Consider the following 20,201-nt stretch of genomic DNA (forward strand, 5'->3'; position numbering starts at 1 on the left):
GACGTCTGGTGAGCTTACAACCCACCACAAGACCACTAAGACGTCTGGTGAGCTTACAACCCACCACAAGACCACTAAGACGTCTGGTGAGATTACAACCCACCACAACACCACTAAGACGCTTTGGTGAGCTTACAACCCACCACAAGACCACTAAGACGTCTGGTGAGCTTACAACCCACCACAAGACCACTAAGACGTCTGGTGAGCTTACAACCCACCACAAGACCACTAAGACGCTTTGGTGAGCTTACAACCCACCACAAGACCACTAAGACGTCTGGTGAGCTTACAACCCACCACAAGACCACTAAGACGTCTGGTGAGCTTACAACCCACCACAAGACCACTAAGACGTCTGGTGAGCTTACAACCCACCACAAGACCACTAAGACGTCTGGTGAGCTTACAACCCACCACAAGACCACTAAGACGTCTGGTGAGCTTACAACCCACCACAAGACCACTAAGACGTCTGGTGAGCTTACAACCCACCACAAGACCACTAAGACGTCTGGTGAGCTTACAACCCACCACAAGACCACTAAGACGTCTGTTGAGCTTACAACCCACCACAAGACCACTAAGACGTCTGGTGAGCTTACAACCCACCACAAGACCACTAAGACGCTTTGGTGAGCTTACAACCCACCACGAGACCACTAAGACGCTTTGGTGAGCTTACAACCCACCACAAGACCACTAAGACGTCTGGTGAGCTTACAACCCACCACAAGACCACTAAGACGTCTGGTGAGCTTACAACCCACCACAAGACCACTAAGACGTCTGGTGAGCTTACAACCCACCACAAGACCACTAAGACGTCTGGTGAGCTTACAACCCACCACAAGACCACTAAGACGTCTGGTGAGCTTACAACCCACCACAAGACCACTAAGACGTCTGGTGAGCTTACAACCCACCACAACACCACTAAGACGTCTGGTGAGCTTACAACCCACCACAAGACCACTAAGACGTCTGGTGAGCTTACAACCCACCACAACACCACTAAGACGTCTGGTGAGCTTACAACCCACCACAACACCACTAAGACGCTTTGGTGAGCTTGCAACCCACCACAAGACCACTAAGACGTCTGGTGAGCTTACAACCCACCACAAGACCACTAAGACGTCTGGTGAGCTTACAACCCACCACAAGACGCTTTGGTGAGCTTACAACCCACCACAAGACCACTAAGACGTCTGGTGAGCTTACAACCCACCACAAGACCACTAAGACGTCTGGTGAGCTTACAACCCATCACAAGACCACTAAGACGTCTGGTGAGCTTACAACCCACCACAAGACCACTAAGACGCTTTGGTGAGCTTACAACCCACCACAAGACCACTAAGTCGCTTTGGTGAGCTTACAACCCACCACAAGACCACTAAGACGTCTGGTGAGATTACAACCCACCACAAGACCACTAAGACGTCTGGTGAGCTTACAACTCACCACAAGACCACTAAGACGTCTGGTGAGCTTACAACCCACCACAAGACCACTAAGACGTCTGGTGAGCTTACAACCCACCACAAGACCACTAAGACGTCTGGTGAGCTTACAACCCACCACAAGACTACTAAGACGTCTGGTGAGCTTACAACCCACCACAAGACCACTAAGACGTCTGGTGAGCTTACAACCCACCACAAGACCACTAAGACGTCTGGTGAGCTTACAACCCACCACAAGACCACTAAGACGTCTGGTGAGCTTACAACCCACCACAAGACCACTAAGACGTCTGGTGAGCTTACAACCCACCACAAGACCACTAAGACGTCTGGTGAGCTTACAACCCACCACAAGACCACTAAGACGTCTGGTGAGCTTACAACCCACCACAAGACCACTAAGACGTCTGTTGAGCTTACAACCCACCACAAGACCACTAAGACGTCTGGTGAGCTTACAACCCACCACAAGACCACTAAGACGTCTGGTGAGCTTACAACCCACCACAAGATCACTAAGACGTCTGGTGAGCATACAACCCACCACAAGGCAGTAGGACGCGGAGATGAACTTACAACCCACCAAAAACCCACTAAAATGCGGTGAGCTTACAACCCACCACAAGACCACTAAGACGTCTGGTGAGCTTACAACCCACCACAAGACCACTAAGACGTCTGGTGAGCTTACAACCCACCACAAGACCACTAAGACGCTTTGGTGAGCTTACAACCCACCACGAGACCACTAAGACGCTTTGGTGAGCTTACAACCCACCACAAGACCACTAAGACGTCTGGTGAGCTTACAACCCACCACAAGACCACTAAGACGTCTGGTGAGCTTACAACCCACCACAAGACCACTAAGACGTCTGGTGAGCTTACAACCCACCACAAGACCACTAAGACGTCTGGTGAGCTTACAACCCACCACAAGACCACTAAGACGTCTGGTGAGCTTACAACCCACCACAACACCACTAAGACGTCTGGTGAGCTTACAACCCACCACAAGACCACTAAGACGTCTGGTGAGCTTACAACCCACCACAACACCACTAAGACGTCTGGTGAGCTTACAACCCACCACAACACCACTAAGACGCTTTGGTGAGCTTGCAACCCACCACAAGACCACTAAGACGTCTGGTGAGCTTACAACCCACCACAAGACCACTAAGACGTCTGGTGAGCTTACAACCCACCACAAGACGCTTTGGTGAGCTTACAACCCACCACAAGACCACTAAGACGTCTGGTGAGCTTACAACCCACCACAAGACCACTAAGACGTCTGGTGAGCTTACAACCCATCACAAGACCACTAAGACGTCTGGTGAGCTTACAACCCACCACAAGACCACTAAGACGCTTTGGTGAGCTTACAACCCACCACAAGACCACTAAGACGCTTTGGTGAGCTTACAACCCACCACAAGACCACTAAGACGTCTGGTGAGATTACAACCCACCACAAGACCACTAAGACGTCTGGTGAGCTTACAACTCACCACAAGACCACTAAGACGTCTGGTGAGCTTACAACCCACCACAAGACCACTAAGACGTCTGGTGAGCTTACAACCCACCACAAGACCACTAAGACGTCTGGTGAGCTTACAACCCACCACAAGACTACTAAGACGTCTGGTGAGCTTACAACCCACCACAAGACCACTAAGACGTCTGGTGAGCTTACAACCCACCACAAGACCACTAAGACGTCTGGTGAGCTTACAACCCACCACAAGACCACTAAGACGTCTGGTGAGCTTACAACCCACCACAAGACCACTAAGACGTCTGGTGAGCTTACAACCCACCACAAGACCACTAAGACGTCTGGTGAGCTTACAACCCACCACAAGACCACTAAGACGTCTGGTGAGCTTACAACCCACCACAAGACCACTAAGACGTCTGGTGAGCTTACAACCCACCACAAGACCACTAAGACGTCTGTTGAGCTTACAACCCACCACAAGACCACTAAGACGTCTGGTGAGCTTACAACCCACCACAAGACCACTAAGACGTCTGGTGAGCTTACAACCCACCACAAGATCACTAAGACGTCTGGTGAGCATACAACCCACCACAAGGCAGTAGGACGCGGAGATGAACTTACAACCCACCAAAAACCCACTAAAATGCGGTGAGCTTACAACCCACCACAAGACCACTAAGACGTCTGGTGAGCTTACAACCCACCACAAGACCACTAAGACGTCTGGTGAGCTTACAACCCACCACAAGATCACTAAGGCGTCTGGTGAGCTTACAACCCACCACAAGGCAGTAGGACGCGGAGATGAACTTACAACCCACCAAAAACCCACTAAAATGCGGTGAGCTTACAACCCACCTAGTTAGACCAAGAGATTATTACTTCTTGTCCACCAGTACCGCGCACATGCGTGCACACACGCATATTCATAAGCGTGTTCACACGCACACATGTACACACGCGCACAATGCACACACACGCACACACACACACACACACACACACACACACACACACACACACACACACACACACACACACACACACACACACACACACACACACACACACACACACTGGAGGACAGGAGGGTCAGGGGAGACATGATAACGACATATAAAATACTGCGTGGAATAGACAAGGTGGACAAAGACAGGATGTTCCAGGGAGGGGACACAGAAACAAGAGGCCACAATTGGAAGTTGAAGACACAAATGAGTCAGAGAGATATTAGGAAGCTCATGGAGCGGGGAGAGAGAGGGCCCAGTAGCAACCGGTGAAGAGGCGGGGCCAGGAGCTAAGAGTCGACCCCTGCAACCACAAATAGGTGAGTACACACACACACACACACACACACACACACACATGTACTGTTAAGGTGTTTGATACAGTATCTCATAAGAGTCTGGGACAAAAGCTAGAGGCGTATGTAGGAATAACAGGGGAAGCACCACAGTGGATCAAGGAATACTTAACAGGAAAGAAACGACGAGTTATTGTTAGGAAGGAGGTGTCGGGATGGGCGAGTGTTATGAGTGGGGTTCCACAATGGTCGGTACTTGTACCAGCACTGTTTCTTGTATATGTAAACGACATGACAGAAGAAATTGAGTCAGAGGTGTCCCTGTTCGTAGATGATATAAAATTAATGAGAAGAATACAAATAAGAGAAGATTGGGGAACGCTACAAGTGACTGAACAAGCTGCAGAAGTGGTCTGACAAGTGACTACAAGAATTTAACCCTAGCAAATGGAAAGTTATGAAAATCGGGGAAGGGCAAAGAAGACTGGAAACAGAGTACAGAGTCAGGGGACAAAAGCTGAAAGCCTTCCTGATGTGCGCCTGAGTCTCTACATCAAATGAATAACGTCAGCAGCAAACACGAGACTGGAAAATTTAGGAGTGGTTTTTCAGGAGCCTCAACATGAAGACATTCACAACACTTTACATGGCATCTTGGAGTATGCAGCGCCAGTGTGAAGCCCACATCTCATAGATGTCAGGAAGTTTTATATGCTGTATAAGAGAAGACTGAACACCACAAATATAAGGTTGTGAGAGGTATGGTGATACTGACAAACTGTGGTAAAGGACACTGGCGTATAGTTCAGGACATTTATTGATGGAAACGTTTCTCCACGAGTGGCTTCATCAGTCTTAATAAGGACTGATGACGTCACTCGTGACGAAACATTTCCCCTTGATAAATGTCCTGAACTACACACAAGAGTCACTTTCACCACAAACGTTAGCTGCTGCACCTCAGCGACTCATTTAATAAACACATACAGCTATCTCAGACTTAAAATATAATGCTAAACGACTTAAAAAGAAGGGACAAAATCAGCCATACTTACGTAACTACAAAAAAAACTGTAATTACAAATAGATAATTACAAACAGATACAGACGGCGAGATTGATAAACTATCACGGACGGGGTTTAAGGGGATTTAGCCAGAACTGAGATTAGGCGTAATGTAATATTTAGTATACAGAAATAAGAGGCTATAAAATAATTAGGGAAGTGACCAAAAATAAAATATAATGAAAATATATAGTGATCTTTAGTATCAAAACCACATCAACTAATACACAAGTGAAGTGCATGTGACAACCATTACAAGGGTTGTGTAGGGCGGGTGGAGACGTGTAGACAAGTCTAGCTACACCTGTTGAAGATTGTGAGACGTGTAGACAAGTCTAGTTACACCTGTTGAAGATTGTGAGACGTGTAGACAAGTCTAGTTACACCTGTTGAAGATTGTGAGACGTGTAGACAAGTCTAATTACACCTATTAAAGACTGGTAGACGTGTAGACAAGTTTTCTTACACTCGTTGAAGAGTGTCCACAATAAAACAAATATCAGCATAATAGTTAATATAATTACAGAGAAAGAGCGTTATTGAGAGTAAATAAGTGTTAACTGAAGGAGTGTGTTATTATGAGGCTTCACAGGGAACCACAAACTTAATACCATCATCATTGTCGTTCTACCTGACAAATACAAATATTACAGTGGACAAATATTAACTATATATGTAGTGAGTCCCGTAACATGAGAAAATACAATTAATTTGCAAAAAAAAAAGACGATATAATAAAGAATGGTCCAAATGCAGGTGTGGGAAAAGGCAGAATAAGTGGAAACAAAAAAGGCATCTAATCCCTACACCACAAAAAAAAAGGACAGAGATATATAAGCAAGTCAGATATTTTTCATTATATTAAAAACTAAACCCGTATATATAATAAATTAATCTAAGACTATAAATTGAAGAAAATAAAGAATATTTGATAAAAGAATAGAAGGAAAGAGCAAGTGGGGACCAGATTTTGATGAAGCAGCGGAAACCCTCAGATCAGTGGCCAAAAATTCACTGAGCAGGTCATCAGAAATTGTTCCATTTTTCTAAAAACCCAAATCACCACCAGATCTCTTATTCAAGTCTGTGATCTGATCTTATAAGACACAAACCAAGAGATACTTATCGACGATAAAAAGGGTGTTACTAAGAGTTTAGTAACACAGTTGATGTCATCCCCAAGAGAAAAGTGACTGTAGTGTGCAGCCTCACATGGAATTTCTTGACGTCACTTAAGCCTTGGTGAAACAAAAACTATGAATTCCATGAGGTCACTGAGCCCAAGTTGGGTATCTTTATCAATAAAATATCTTAAAACGGTCAACGAAGTAGCAAAATAATCAAAGAGATAAGAAAACAATCACATAAAGCAAAATGGTCAGATTTTTAAGAAATAGGTTTTGCAATTATTGTTTATTTTACTCCTCGGTTTAAAATTTATTCTTTATAATTTACAAGACTGCTTATTAAGTCCTAGGGAATACTGTACAAGAAGCAACCTTATAAGACACATCTCTAAACCATAAAGTTGTCTGACTAACAAGTGCTGCTGATGAAGCTCTGGAAAACACTTGAATAAGTCAGTGGAGTAACCCAGCAATTATGAAAATTATTATTCTCACATTCACGAGAAAACACTAAACCTACGATGGTCATACAGAGCTTCAAGAATGGTAGGTAATCAGGTTCGATTCAAAGAATGCAACAGCTCAAATTCCTTGGATCAAGGCCTGCCTAACAAAAGTCAAGGCAACCTTCCTCCCTTTCAATAAGAGAGGAGAGTGGAAGGCATTGGTTCACAGGTAAGTGTGACAGACTGCTGCACTAGACCCGACAATACCTACATACTATAAGTGTTACCTTAAACAAATATTTTTATAACACGATTACTTGAACAATGAATACGGTGCACCACGAGCACAGCCGCACTGCAAGGCAGTGCACCCACAACTAAACACCCCCTACATCAGAGTACAAAACAAATTCTGGCCACAAAATAGAGCGAAACACCAACGTCAAAGACTTGGGAGTGATCATGTCGGAGGATCTCACCTTCAAGGACCATAACATTGTATCAATCGCATCTGCTAGAAAAATGACAGGATGGATAATGAGAACCTTCAAAACGAGGGATGCCAAGCCCATGATGACACTCTTCAGGTCACTTGTTTTATCTAGGCTGGAATATTGCTGCACACTAACAGCACCTTTCAAGGCAGGTGAAATTGCTGACCTAGAAAATGTACAGAGAACCTTCACGGCGCGCATAACGGAGATAAAACACCTCAATTACTGGGAGCGCTTGAGGTTCCTGAACCTGTATTCCCTGGAACGCAGGCGGGAGAGATACATGATTATATACACCTGGAAAATCTTAGAGGGACTAGTATCGAACTTGCACGCGAAAATCACTCACTACGAAAGCAAAAGATTTGGCAGACGATGCAACATCCCCCCAATGAAAAGCAGGGGTGTCACTAGCACGTTAAGAGACCATACAATAAGTGTCAGGGGCCCGAGACTGTTCAACTGCCTCCCAGCATACATAAGGGGGATTACCAACAGACCCCTGGCAATCTTCAAGCTGGCACTGGACAAGCACCTAAAGTCGGTTCCTGACCAGCCGGGCTGTGGCTCGTACGTTGGTTTGCGTGCAGCCAGCAGTAACAGCCTGGTTGATCAGGCTCTGATCCACCAGGAGGCCTGGTTACAGACCGGGCCGCGGTGGCGTTGACCCCCGGAACTCTCTCCAGGTAAACTCCAGGTAAACACGCGTGTATATATATATATATATATATATATATATATATATATATATATATATATATATATATATATATATATATATATATATACATACATACATACATACAACCAAACACACACACACACAGAAGCCTCTATAACATAAAGAACTCGGCCATAACATGGTTGTTTGTGATGACCGGCAAGAGTGGTCTTGGCAAGTCGTGAATTAGATGGAGAGGGCAAAGTAAGAGCGGAAACATATACACGGCAGGGTAAGATGAAGTTAAAGAAGACAAAGAGGGCAGGTCAAGAGGAAAAACAGAGGAGAGTCTGAGAAGGTAGGCTACGAGAGGCCACTGAGGACTGGCTGATAGGAAAAAAAGAAGACTACAAGAGAAAAGGAAGAAGATTCGAAGAGGGGAAAATGGGAAAAGAGGAAGATAGGAAGAGAAGGGGGAAAGGAAGATAAAGAGAAGAACAGAGGAGAGGAGGGAGATGGGATAGAGGAAGAGGAAGATGATGGTAAAATTCAGGGGCAGGGGAGAGGGCAGAAGACGGAAAGGAGACGGAGTCTAGGAATCGTGTTTCTTACTGATGGCCCCAAGAGTGGGTATTTACGAGGGGTCACTGGGGAAGTGAGGAGGGAGCAGCTCCTAGAGGGAAGGGAGCAACAGGAAGAAGGAAGCAAGCACGAGGGAGAGAGGAGGAAGGAAGAAGTTGAGAGGGAACAGGGTGAAGGGACGGAGCAGGAAGTGGAAGTAGGAAGCGAGAAGGAAGCATGGGACAGATTACATGCCAAAGGAGGGGAAAGACAGAAAAATATAGGAAGAAGAAAATAATATAGGTAGTGAGGATGAGACGGAGAAAAGAGAAGGAAGGAAGGGATGGAGAAGAGAAGTGAACAGAAGGACAAAAAAGAAAAAGGGAGGATGTTTTGTACAATCATTTTAGATTTGTTTACGTGACACATCTAGTGACAATATTCTATTAATTTCCCAGGACATAAATACTGAATACAGCGTTAAGTTTAGTCCTGGTGTCACCAGCACAAGCAATACTATCTTCCTTCCTCATATTGTTTTAAAGCCAAGATTCTTAAGGATTCGTGCTGCATTAACTTTTACTTCTTCCTTAGCAAATAATTCTATTCACACTAAGTATAGCACAGTCTGGTTATGAGTTTAGGTAAAGCATTTTAAAATAATACAATACCAACAAAAACATCATAGTGAGTCAAATGTATCTGACAATATTATTAAAGGTGAAGAATAATCTGTTAAATACTTGATGGACCCACAGCAGATGAATAAAACATAGTTACCTAATTACTGGTGGAAGAATGGAATTGAACCTAGTTTCCTTGGGTTTTGAGCAGAGTACTCTGGTACTGAACTAGAGATCATGAAAACAGACACAAACAGTATAAGAAACCTTTACTGGGACAAAGTTTCGCTCAAAAGAGCTTTATCAAGTCATGACTATATGAAACATGTTTGTCTTCATGCTTGTCGGTAATAAGTTAATTCCTGGAGGTCGAGGTAAGTGATTCTAGAAGTGAGTTTGTTACAGATGGCGAGGTCTGGTATGGTCTGGTAACTACATAATGTGAGTTTGTTACAGATGGCGAGGTCTGGTATGGTCTGGTAACTACATAATGTGTGTTTGTTACAGATGGCGAGGTCTGGTATGGTCTGGTAACTACATAATGTGAGTTTGTTACAGATGGCGAGGTCTGGTATGGTCTGGTAACTACATAATGTGAGTTTGTTACAGATGGCGAGGTCTGGTATGGTCTGGTAACTACATAATGTGTGTTTGTTACAGATGGCGAGGTCTGGTATGGTCTGGTAACTACATAATGTGTGTTTGTTACAGATGGCGAGGTCTGGTATGGTCTGGTAACTACATAATGTGTGTTTGTTACAGATGGCGAGGTCTGGTATGGTCTGGTAACTACATAATGTGTGTTTGTTACAGATGGCGAGGTCTGGTATGGTCTGGTAACTACATAATGTGTGTTTGTTACAGATGGCGAGGTCTGGTATGGTCTGGTAACTACATAATGTGTGTTTGTTACAGATGGCGAGGTCTGGTATGGTCTGGTAACTACATAATGTGTGTTTGTTACAGATGGCGAGGTCTGGTATGGTCTGGTAACTACATAATGTGAGTTTGTTACAGATGGCGAGGTCTGGTATGGTCTGGTAACTACATGTGTGTTTGTTACAGATGGCGAGGTCTGGTATGCTGGTGGTGATGGCTTTGGTGGTTCTCGTAGCAGCCCTCACCAACGCTCGCTACCTTCCCACCAGGGCTGACGACTCTCGTCTTGAAGAGATCAGAGAGCTCCTCAGAGAGGTAAGTCTCCACCTCCTGACCAGCCTCAGTTAAGCCAGGCATGTTTTTCATTCTCGAGTGTGGTGTCAGAGTGATATATATATACTCTAATATCACTACAAAATGCAGCCACATTACACTTAACATCGCCGACATTCTTATTTGTGAGAAAACGGCATTTTCCTTTTAATAAACTAAAATATGTCAAGAGTAGAGGTTACAGTAGCTGGTGGACAGTTTCATTCACTCCTTTCTGTCTTATTAATAAAGTAATATTCATTATTTCCAAATTATTTTGGATATTATCTTTTTCAAGAAGTTCGGTTTTTCCTATTATATTTATTATATTCATGAAGCGTTAAACTCACAGGGGCCAAACATCGCCTGGGCAATGGGAGTGGTAGGGGTAATGTTTGAAAGGAAAAGCAGCTCCAAATGGTTGGATCCATAATCATTTGTTTCCTCCCAAACTTCATCCCACTACTTAACGACGTTAATATATGCTATTATGAATATTTTTCTTTTATTTTCATACAATCTGACAAAATATAACTAAGCCTACCAGCATCGAGAGTGACAGACGGAGGATCGAGTCTCCACCACTCTTTGCGTTGAATAAATGGCGAGTACAGTTTTGTGTGCGAGTTGAGTAAAAAAGGGAGAACAGCAGGAGACGGTCAACACACTCTTGTATCTTGCTTAGTGTGCGAAGGTCAGCACACTCGTTTATCTTTCTCAGTGTTCTGGAGTGTTATGGTGAACCTTTGTTGATATTGTGAAAGTCAGCACATTCCTCTATCTTGTTCAGTATACTGAAGTGTTATTGTGAACTTCTGCTGATATTGCGAAGGTCAGCACACTCCTCTATCTTGTTCAGTATGCTGAACGCTGTATAGCCCTTGTGGCTTAGCGCTTCTTTTTTTGATTATAATAATAATAATAATAATCAGTATACTGAAGTGTTATAGTGAACCCTTGTTGATGTTGTGAAGGTCAGCACACTATCTCTCTCTCCCTCCTCCCGTCTACCCTTTAAGTTTATATTTAGCTTTTATGTACATAGTACACAAATTTATTTTACAATGGTGTGAGGGTATGCAGGTGTTATGAGCACATAAAATGCACATTGTGTTGATTTACTCTAAGAAACTCAAATAAAGTCAGTGGACTGAAGAAGCCTACTGTGTAGGCGAAACGATCATGAAATAAAAATACCCAACTGTTGCACGTGTATCTTACTCTTCTAGTTTAACTTATTAACCACTGGGGTCCCCGTATTTCCACTGTGGTAGCCTACCACGCATGACCCCTACAGGAACACCCACACCTGGTGTGGAGTAGACCCTGTCGGGGTATGCAAGGTGTACGTCTGTGATAGGACAACACATGCACAGAGCGAGACGCATTTCACATTGAATGTGTGGCGGCGCCTGGAGCAGCGCTGGATGAGAGGTGGTTATCCACGGGGAGTCAAACAAAGGCCACTCTCCAGCTCTCAAAAATTACCCATGCCCACACAAAACTATAAATTGTATACTGTGTGCTGGTGCCTGCCACGGGCAACAGGTCGTTGATTTGGTGTCTTCCTCCATCCGGTCCACTGAGTGAACCGTAGGCAGGCGAGAAGGGTAGGTTGTGAGGTTTGAAAAATCACCCTGAGTTAAGAAGAGGAAGTTGTGAAGTATGAAGATCATTACGGTGAGAAAGGTTGACTGTGAAGTGTGAAGATCGCTAATTCCCACTTAACCAGAACCATTGTCAAGGTTCTACGTAGTGTAGAAATGCTCTCGTCACCACAAGATACCTCAGAGGCCTTGCTCCAGAACTATCAGACTGTTAATTCAGATCACTTTAGGCGAAAACCTGTGGCATACCTCAAGGATGTTTTTGGTAGAGTAGGTAAGCCGGCCATTTTTTATCTTTTTTTTTTATTTATTTTTTATGCAATTAGAAAACTATGATAAGCCACCTGGATGTAAGTAAATATTTTTTTTCTGATGAATAGTAAAACTGTGAAGAGCTGCCACATAGTCACTTATTTCAATTGTTTCACTCTCAAGACTGACATTCTGAAGTCTACTTAATTATTGGTAGTAATTGCACACTTCAAAAGCACCTACAACCCTCCTGCCCAAAAGTTATTAATAACTCCAAAAATATGCTAGATAAGTTGCTGTCATGAATCAAATCAAACACTGGTTGATGTATTTCACGAGGCGCTAATCAGCACAGACAATCAGTGCCAGTAAAGTGTAGGCTTGATTCTCCATTCCCTAAACGCTGAAATCATGGTAATCAGCAATGTAATAGGTTGGTTAGCTGGGTTTCAAGCCTATCGCCTACACAAAGGTCAATAATGTTGCATGTAACTTGGACACCACCAAGTAAGGATACTTTAATACTCAAAAGAGATTAAAGCAAACTCTCGGCATGTAAACAGAGACATATACATATACTGAAAGTTATACAATCTTTTGGGTGATAGTAGCATCAATGAACTATGTCCTCAAATGATGTTTTCAACTAATATCTTACATCCAGACATCCAAACACCACGTATGACACACGTGCAGATTTGAACGTTGCCAGACATGGTTAAATATATACTTGTTATAGGTTCATGTGACCTACTCCAACCTAACCAACCCTAAGTAAAAAAAAAAATCCAACTCAAGGCCACTAGGTGAAACATCTCAACACCGAGGACCCACCACAATTATTTTGATATATTTTTAGTTTCTCAGTTTAAACGCACTCCTATATATCTAACTACAGACTAGTCAGAACACTTGAACTTCAAACAGATAATTACTAGCTAACACAGAGCAACGTGTTATACGATCGCCTCCAGTCTAGAACTACCGAGTCACTGAAAAATTTGCTGGAGTAAAATGAATCAGACATAGAGTGAGAAACAACTTTCATGTGACCTGTCTGCGACCCCAGTCAGTGGAATCTAGCGGCAAACTAGTGGCTCGCGGTCCACTGAGTAACAAACACTCTCTGAAAGGGTACTATTATTATGCATAGGTTAGTTATAAACACATTTCACTAGTTGTACACGCGATGTTACACTAATTGTACACACAGTTACACTAGTAACACATAATGTTACACAAATAACCCGCACATAATGTTACACAAGTTGCACACACAATGTTACACTTCTTGTACACACAATGTTACATTACTTGCAGACACAATGTTACTCTAGTTGTACACACAATGTTACACTCGTTATCTTCACACATGTTACATCAGACTGACATTCACTCTATATCTGTGCAGGTCCTGGAGCGCACAGCAGACGGAGGCAGCAGCATCAGCAGCAGCAGCAGCAGGGTGAGCGGCTCTGGCTACGACAAGCGATTCCTGTTCAAGCGAGCAGCAGCTGCTGAAGGAGGCGTGGCCGGCGAAGTGGTGGAGCCCCTCCTCAACCTTCCCCAGTAACCTCTCTCTCTCGCCCTTCCTTTCCTCAGTCAACCCTATTCACCTCTCAACCAGACACACCAACCAACCCTCAACCCCTTTCCTAGCGACCTCATTCATTATATCCTATGATTGATTTTCACTATCAATTACAAACATGACACCCAATTTGTGTTAGCCAGGAGAACATGTTTGCAACATCGTAACTTATGCAGGATCGCCTCTGTGTAGGCACCAAGAGTCGAGTAAAATGAAATATACCGTCAACTTGTTCGTTTGATTCTTCACCTTAATACATGATTCAGAGATGACCTGAAGAACTGACCATATTAGTAACTCTCCACACTTAATTCTTCTACTTTACCTTCATTGTTTATACCCTCTCTACTTAACACACACACACACACACACACACACACACACACACACACACACACACACACTGTGCACAGGTAGAGAACAAGGTAATATGTGAATAACTAAAGTGTAACACTTGTCAATGCTCAATAATAACCCACATGGAGCCAGAAACACAGGAGGTTGACTGATCTGTATATTTCGACCCAAAGTCACAATGTGTACACACACTGTGACATTGTGCACAGGTAGAGAACAATATGTGTACAAGTAGAGAACAAGACAATATGTGCACAAGTAGAAAACAAGGTAAGTGCACAAGGTAAGTGCACAAGATATGTGAACAAGATATGTGCATAGGCATATAACGAGATTATGTGCACAGGCAGAGAACAAGAGAATATGTACATAGGCAGAGAACAAGAGAATATGTACATAGGCAGAGAACAAGAGAATATGTACATAGGCAGAGAACAAGAGAATATGTACATAGGCAGAGAACAAGAGAATATGTACATAGGCAGAGAACAAGAGAATATGTACATAGGCAGAGAACAAGAGAATATGTGCATAGGCAGAGAACAAGAGAATATGTACATAGGCAGAGAACAAGAGAATATGTGCATAGGCAGAGAACAAGAGAATATGTGCATAGGCAGAGAACAAGAGAATATGTACATAGGCAGAGAACAAGAGAATATGTGCATAGGCAGAGAACAAGAGAATATGTACATAGGCAGAGAACAAGAGAATATGTGCATAGGCAGAGAACAAGAGAATATGTACATAGGCAGAGAACAAGAGAATATGTACATAGGCAGAGAACAAGAGAATATGTACATAGGCAGAGAACAAGAGAATATGTACATAGGCAGAGAACAAGAGAATATGTACATAGGCAGAGAACAAGAGAATATGTGCATAGGCAGAGAACAAGATAATATGTACATAGGCAGAGAACAAGAGAATATGTGCATAGGCAGAGAACAAGAGAATATGTGCATAGGCAGAGAACAAGAGAATATGTACATAGGCAGAGAACAAGAGAATATGTACATAGGCAGAGAACAAGAGAATATGTACATAGGCAGAGAACAAGAGAATATGTGCACAGGTAGAGAACAAGAGAATATGTACATAGGCAGAGAACAAGAGAATATGTGCATAGGCAGAGAACAAGAGAATATGTGCATAGGCAGAGAACAAGAGAATATGTGCACAGGTAGAGAACAAGAGAATATGTACATAGGCAGAGAACAAGAGAATATGTGCATAGGCAGAGAACAAGAGAATATGTACATAGGCAGAGAACAAGAGAATATGTGCACAGGTAGAGAAGAAGACAATATTTGCACAGGAAAAGAACAAGGCAAGAAGGTCAAATAGCCAACAGAACAAATAACAAAAACATATATACACGAGCCTTACAAATAACCCGAATTTATTGAAGGAAAGTGTGGAGCGGGGAAGAGCAATTAAAATGTTTGGCTCCATTGACATAGAGAGTTTATCAAATTTCAACAGAGATGAGAAGGAAGACAGACAAATATAAGAATAACAAAATATACACACACACACACACACACACACACACACACACACACACACATATATATATATATATATATATATATATATATATATATATATATATATATATATATATATATATATATATATATATATATATATATATATATATATATATATATATATATATATATATATATATATATATATATATATATATATATATATATATATATATATATATATATATATATATATATATATATATATATATATATATATACATATATATATATATATATATATATATATATATATATATATATATATATATATATATATATATATATATATATGAAGGAGGGGTGTTAATGTTGCAGTTTAAAAACTGTAGTGTAAAGCACCCTTCTGGCAAGACAGTGATGGAGTGAATGATGGTGAAAGTTTTTCTTTTTCGGGCCACCCTGCCTTGGTGGGAATCGGCCAGTGTGATAATAAAAATAATAAATATATATATATATATATATATATATATATATATATATATATATATATATATATATATATATATATATAGTTTTTTTTAAGAACATAAGAAAGGAGGAACACTGCAGCAGGCCTGCTGGCCCATACTAGGCAGGTCCTTTACAATTCATCCCACTAACAAAACATTTGCCCAACCCAATTTTCAATGCCACCCAAGAAATAAGCTCTGATGTGAAAGTCCCACTCAAATCCAACCCCTCCCACTCATGTACTTACCCAACCTAAATTTGAAACTACCCAAAGTCCTAGCCTCAGTAACCCAACTAGGTAGACTGTTCCACTCATCAACTACCCTATTTTCAAACCAATACTTTCCTATGTCCTTTCTAAATCTAAACTTATCTAATTTAAATCCATTACTGCGGGTTCTCTCTTGGAGAGACATCCTCAAGACCTTATTAATATCCCCTTTATTAATACCTATCTTCCACTTATACACTTCGATCAGGTCTCCCCTCATTCTTCGTCTAACAAGTGAATGTAACTTAAGAGTCTTCAATCTTTCTTCATAAGGAAGATTTCTAATGCTATGTATTAATTTAGTCATCCTACGCTGAATGTTTTCTAACGAATTTATGTCCATTCTGTAATATGGAGACCAGAATTGAGCTGCATAATCTAGGTGAAGCCTTACTAATGATGTATAAAGCTGCACGCATTGCCCTCAGACATTTTATCCTGGGATAGAATATAGAGGGGCAGGTAGCTGCAGAAACACTAACAAGAAGGACACATTAAAAATAACATCTGCACACACGTTGCATAACAGCATCTATTTGACAAAGCTCTACACTGTAAATAAATATTGTCACTATGAAAGCTTATCGTGCAGCATGTGACGCTCGGCTCATCTCGGCGAGGATTTTCTTGAAAATAATATAAAATACCGATAGGTTGGAGATTAAGACATGTGCAACAGTTGGGTATCTTTACTGATGAAACGTTTCGCCTACACAGTAGGCTTCTTCAGCCAAATGTAAAGGGAGCAGTAGTAAAGAAATAAAGATGATGTAATCAGTCCATTAACCTTGGAGAAAAAGTATTTGAGGCGGTTAGATCCTCATCCTGGAGAAGAGTTCAGCTCCATGGTCTGGAACGATGTTCCAGACCATGTGTCTTAATCTTCTGCGAGGACTTCCAAGCAGCCTTAACACTTAACCATACATTAAAAAAAGTGTCACATTTATCAGAGAGCAGCGTGTGAAGGTGCTCAGTCTGAATGACCTCCTCGCTGAACGTCCACCTGAATGACCTCCTCGCTGAACGTCCACCTGAATGACCTCCTCGCTGAACGTCCACCTGAATGACCTCCTCGCTGAACGTCCACCTGAATGACCTCCTCGCTGAACGTCCACCTGAATGACCTCCTCGCTGAACGTCCACCTAAATGTAGACTCACTAATTGATTTTTTGACAGAAGCTGATTTACTTCACCAGCTTTGATTTCTATTTTACACCCTCACTAGCCCCAACCCCACTAAAAATTACGTCCGCCCTCACTTGCACATTCCTCCTCAGAGTGCGTGAGCAGGAAATTGCAAGTGACTGGAATAATACACAAATAACCCATACATAGAAGAGAGAAGCTTACGATAACTTTTCGGTCCGACTTGGATCATTTACAAAGTCACACTAGGTAAGTTTAGTCAGGAAACAGGACAAGTGTTTCCTGACGCTAGTCTTAGTCATATGATGGCCCGCCGTTGGAGCTTTTGGTCATGTGAGCGAGTGCCTTTCGCTGGCTTACCAGTCCATCAGCTGGCCCGTGGCCTGGTGGCAAAAACTCTCGTTTCACACGATGATTGTCCGGGTTCGATTCCCGGCAAGGGTAGAAACATTGGGCATGTTTCCTTACACCGGTTGTCTATGTTCATCCATCAGTAATAATGGGTACCTGGGTGTTAGTCGACTGGTGTGGGTCGCAATTATTACCAGAGGTAATAATTTGCTCGACCTAGTCTTGTAAAATAAAGAAACACTCATAAATAATCTGGAGATCACTGAAGAGCTTGGCGCAAGTGATCACAAATCCATTACTTTTAATATTACCTGGGAGTACGAGAATAAGAATAAAACAGTAAAAGTGCCCGATTTCCGTTCCGCCGATTATAATGGACTTAGGGAACACCTGTCTAATCTCGACTGGGGTAATCTAGCTAATGATTTTATTGACAATGATCGTACTCGCGATAACGAAGGGGTCTGCGTTTATGATTTTTTTCTTAATAATGTACAGCGTGCACAGAGTATATATATTCACCAGAGAGATATTAGGTCAACGAAGAATGACCCTAGATGAATTAATAATAGACTACAACACCTACTGGGAGAGAAAAAGAGGAATTTATAGGCACATCAAAAGAGGAGAGGTTAACCTTATGCTCATTTTAAGAGGACTAAAAAATGGGATTAGAAAGGCTAAACGCGACTATGAAATGAGATTTGCTAATTAATCAAAGACTATTCCAAAAGGGTTCTTTCAAGTGTATAAGACAAAAGTCAGGGAAAAAGTGGGACCGCTAAGAATTGGGAATGGAGATCTGACTGAAAATGAGCAGGAAATGTATTCTCTATTTAATGGTTATTTCTTGTCAGTCTTTACACAGGAAGATATAAATGATAACCCAGAAACTGACAATTATTAAGATCCTGAAGAAAATCAATTAAGGAATATTACTGTCACGAGGGACTTGGTTATCAAACAGGTAGATAAACTGAAGCAAAATAAGTTCCCGGGCCCTGATTAATTATTTTCAAGAGTGCTTAAGGGATATAAGTTGGAACTTAGCCGTTAACGAGCGTGTTTAATGCGTCCATCCAATATGGTGTTGTGCCAGAGATGTGGAAGATGGCTAATGTTATTCCTATCTTTAAATCAGGGGATAAGTCCATTCCATCAAATTACCGCCCAATAACCCTTACGTCTATAGTAGGCAAATTATCAGAGTCAATTATAGCTGACATTATTAGAAGTCACCTTGAAGAGCATAATTTGATTAATGAATCTCATCATGGGTTCATGACAGGTCGTTCCTGCCTGACAAATTTACTGACGTTCTTCAATAAAACATTTGAGGCAGAAGACAGTGATAAAGAATATGATATTGTTTATTTGGATTTCAGTAAAGCCTCTGATAGAGTACCTCACAAAAGAATCTTAAGAAAAGTGGCAGCTCATGGTATAGGAGATGAGATTCTAGCATGGATATAGGCATGGTTTACTTGGAGTATACCTGGAGAGGGTTTCGGGGGTCAACGCCCCCGCGGCTCGGTCTGAGACCAGGCCTCGTGGTGGCCGCACGCAAACTGACGTACGAACCACAGCCCAGCTGGTCAGGTACTGACTTTAGGTGCCTGTCCAGTGCCTTCTTAAAGACAGCCAGGGGTCTATTGACAATCCCCCTTATGTATGCTGGGAGGCTTACCAGTAGAAAGCAGAGAGTTTCCATTAATGGGGTCAAATATGAATGGGAACTGGTCACTAGTGGCGTTCCACAAGGATAAGTTTTAGGCCCACTGTTGTTCATAATTTACATTAACGACCTCGATGAAGGAATTACAAGTGACATGAGCAAATTTGCGGATGATTCAAAAACAGGCCGAATGATTGAGTCTGAGGAGGAGGAGGATACCAATGAACTCTAGGAGAATTTGGACAAATTAATGTCTTGGTCTGAAAAATGGCAGATGAAGTTCAACGTGGACAAGTGTAAGGTCCTAGTCCTTGGGAATGAGAATAACGCTCGAAGTTGTAAACTAGGTGAAGCAGAGCTTGATCACACAGTGTGAAAAGGACTTGGCAGTCATGGTATGCTGAAACCTAAAGCCAAGACAACAGTGCCTAAGTGTGAGCAATAAGGCTAACAGATTACTAGGAGTTATTTCAAGAAGGGTAAGTAACAGGAGT

General features: G+C 42.2%; 1 protein-coding gene across 1 annotated transcript in view; it reads left to right on the forward strand.

Moving 5' to 3' along the window:
- LOC138852795 (uncharacterized) overlaps window positions 1–14,128 on the forward strand; it is a 129,999-nt gene extending 115,871 nt beyond the window's left edge. Inside the window, exons 2-3 of the mRNA XM_070085683.1 lie at window positions 10,325–10,453; window positions 13,721–14,128. Of these exons, the coding sequence (XP_069941784.1) occupies window positions 10,325–10,453; window positions 13,721–13,882 (291 nt within the window). The 3' untranslated portion in view covers window positions 13,883–14,128. The remainder of the gene's footprint in view (window positions 1–10,324; window positions 10,454–13,720) is intronic.
- Window positions 14,129–20,201: the final 6,073 nt, after the last annotated feature.

This window comes from Cherax quadricarinatus, chromosome 16 (assembly GCF_038502225.1).
Source record: "Cherax quadricarinatus isolate ZL_2023a chromosome 16, ASM3850222v1, whole genome shotgun sequence".
In the NCBI taxonomy this organism is placed as follows: Eukaryota; Metazoa; Arthropoda; class Malacostraca; order Decapoda; family Parastacidae; genus Cherax; species Cherax quadricarinatus.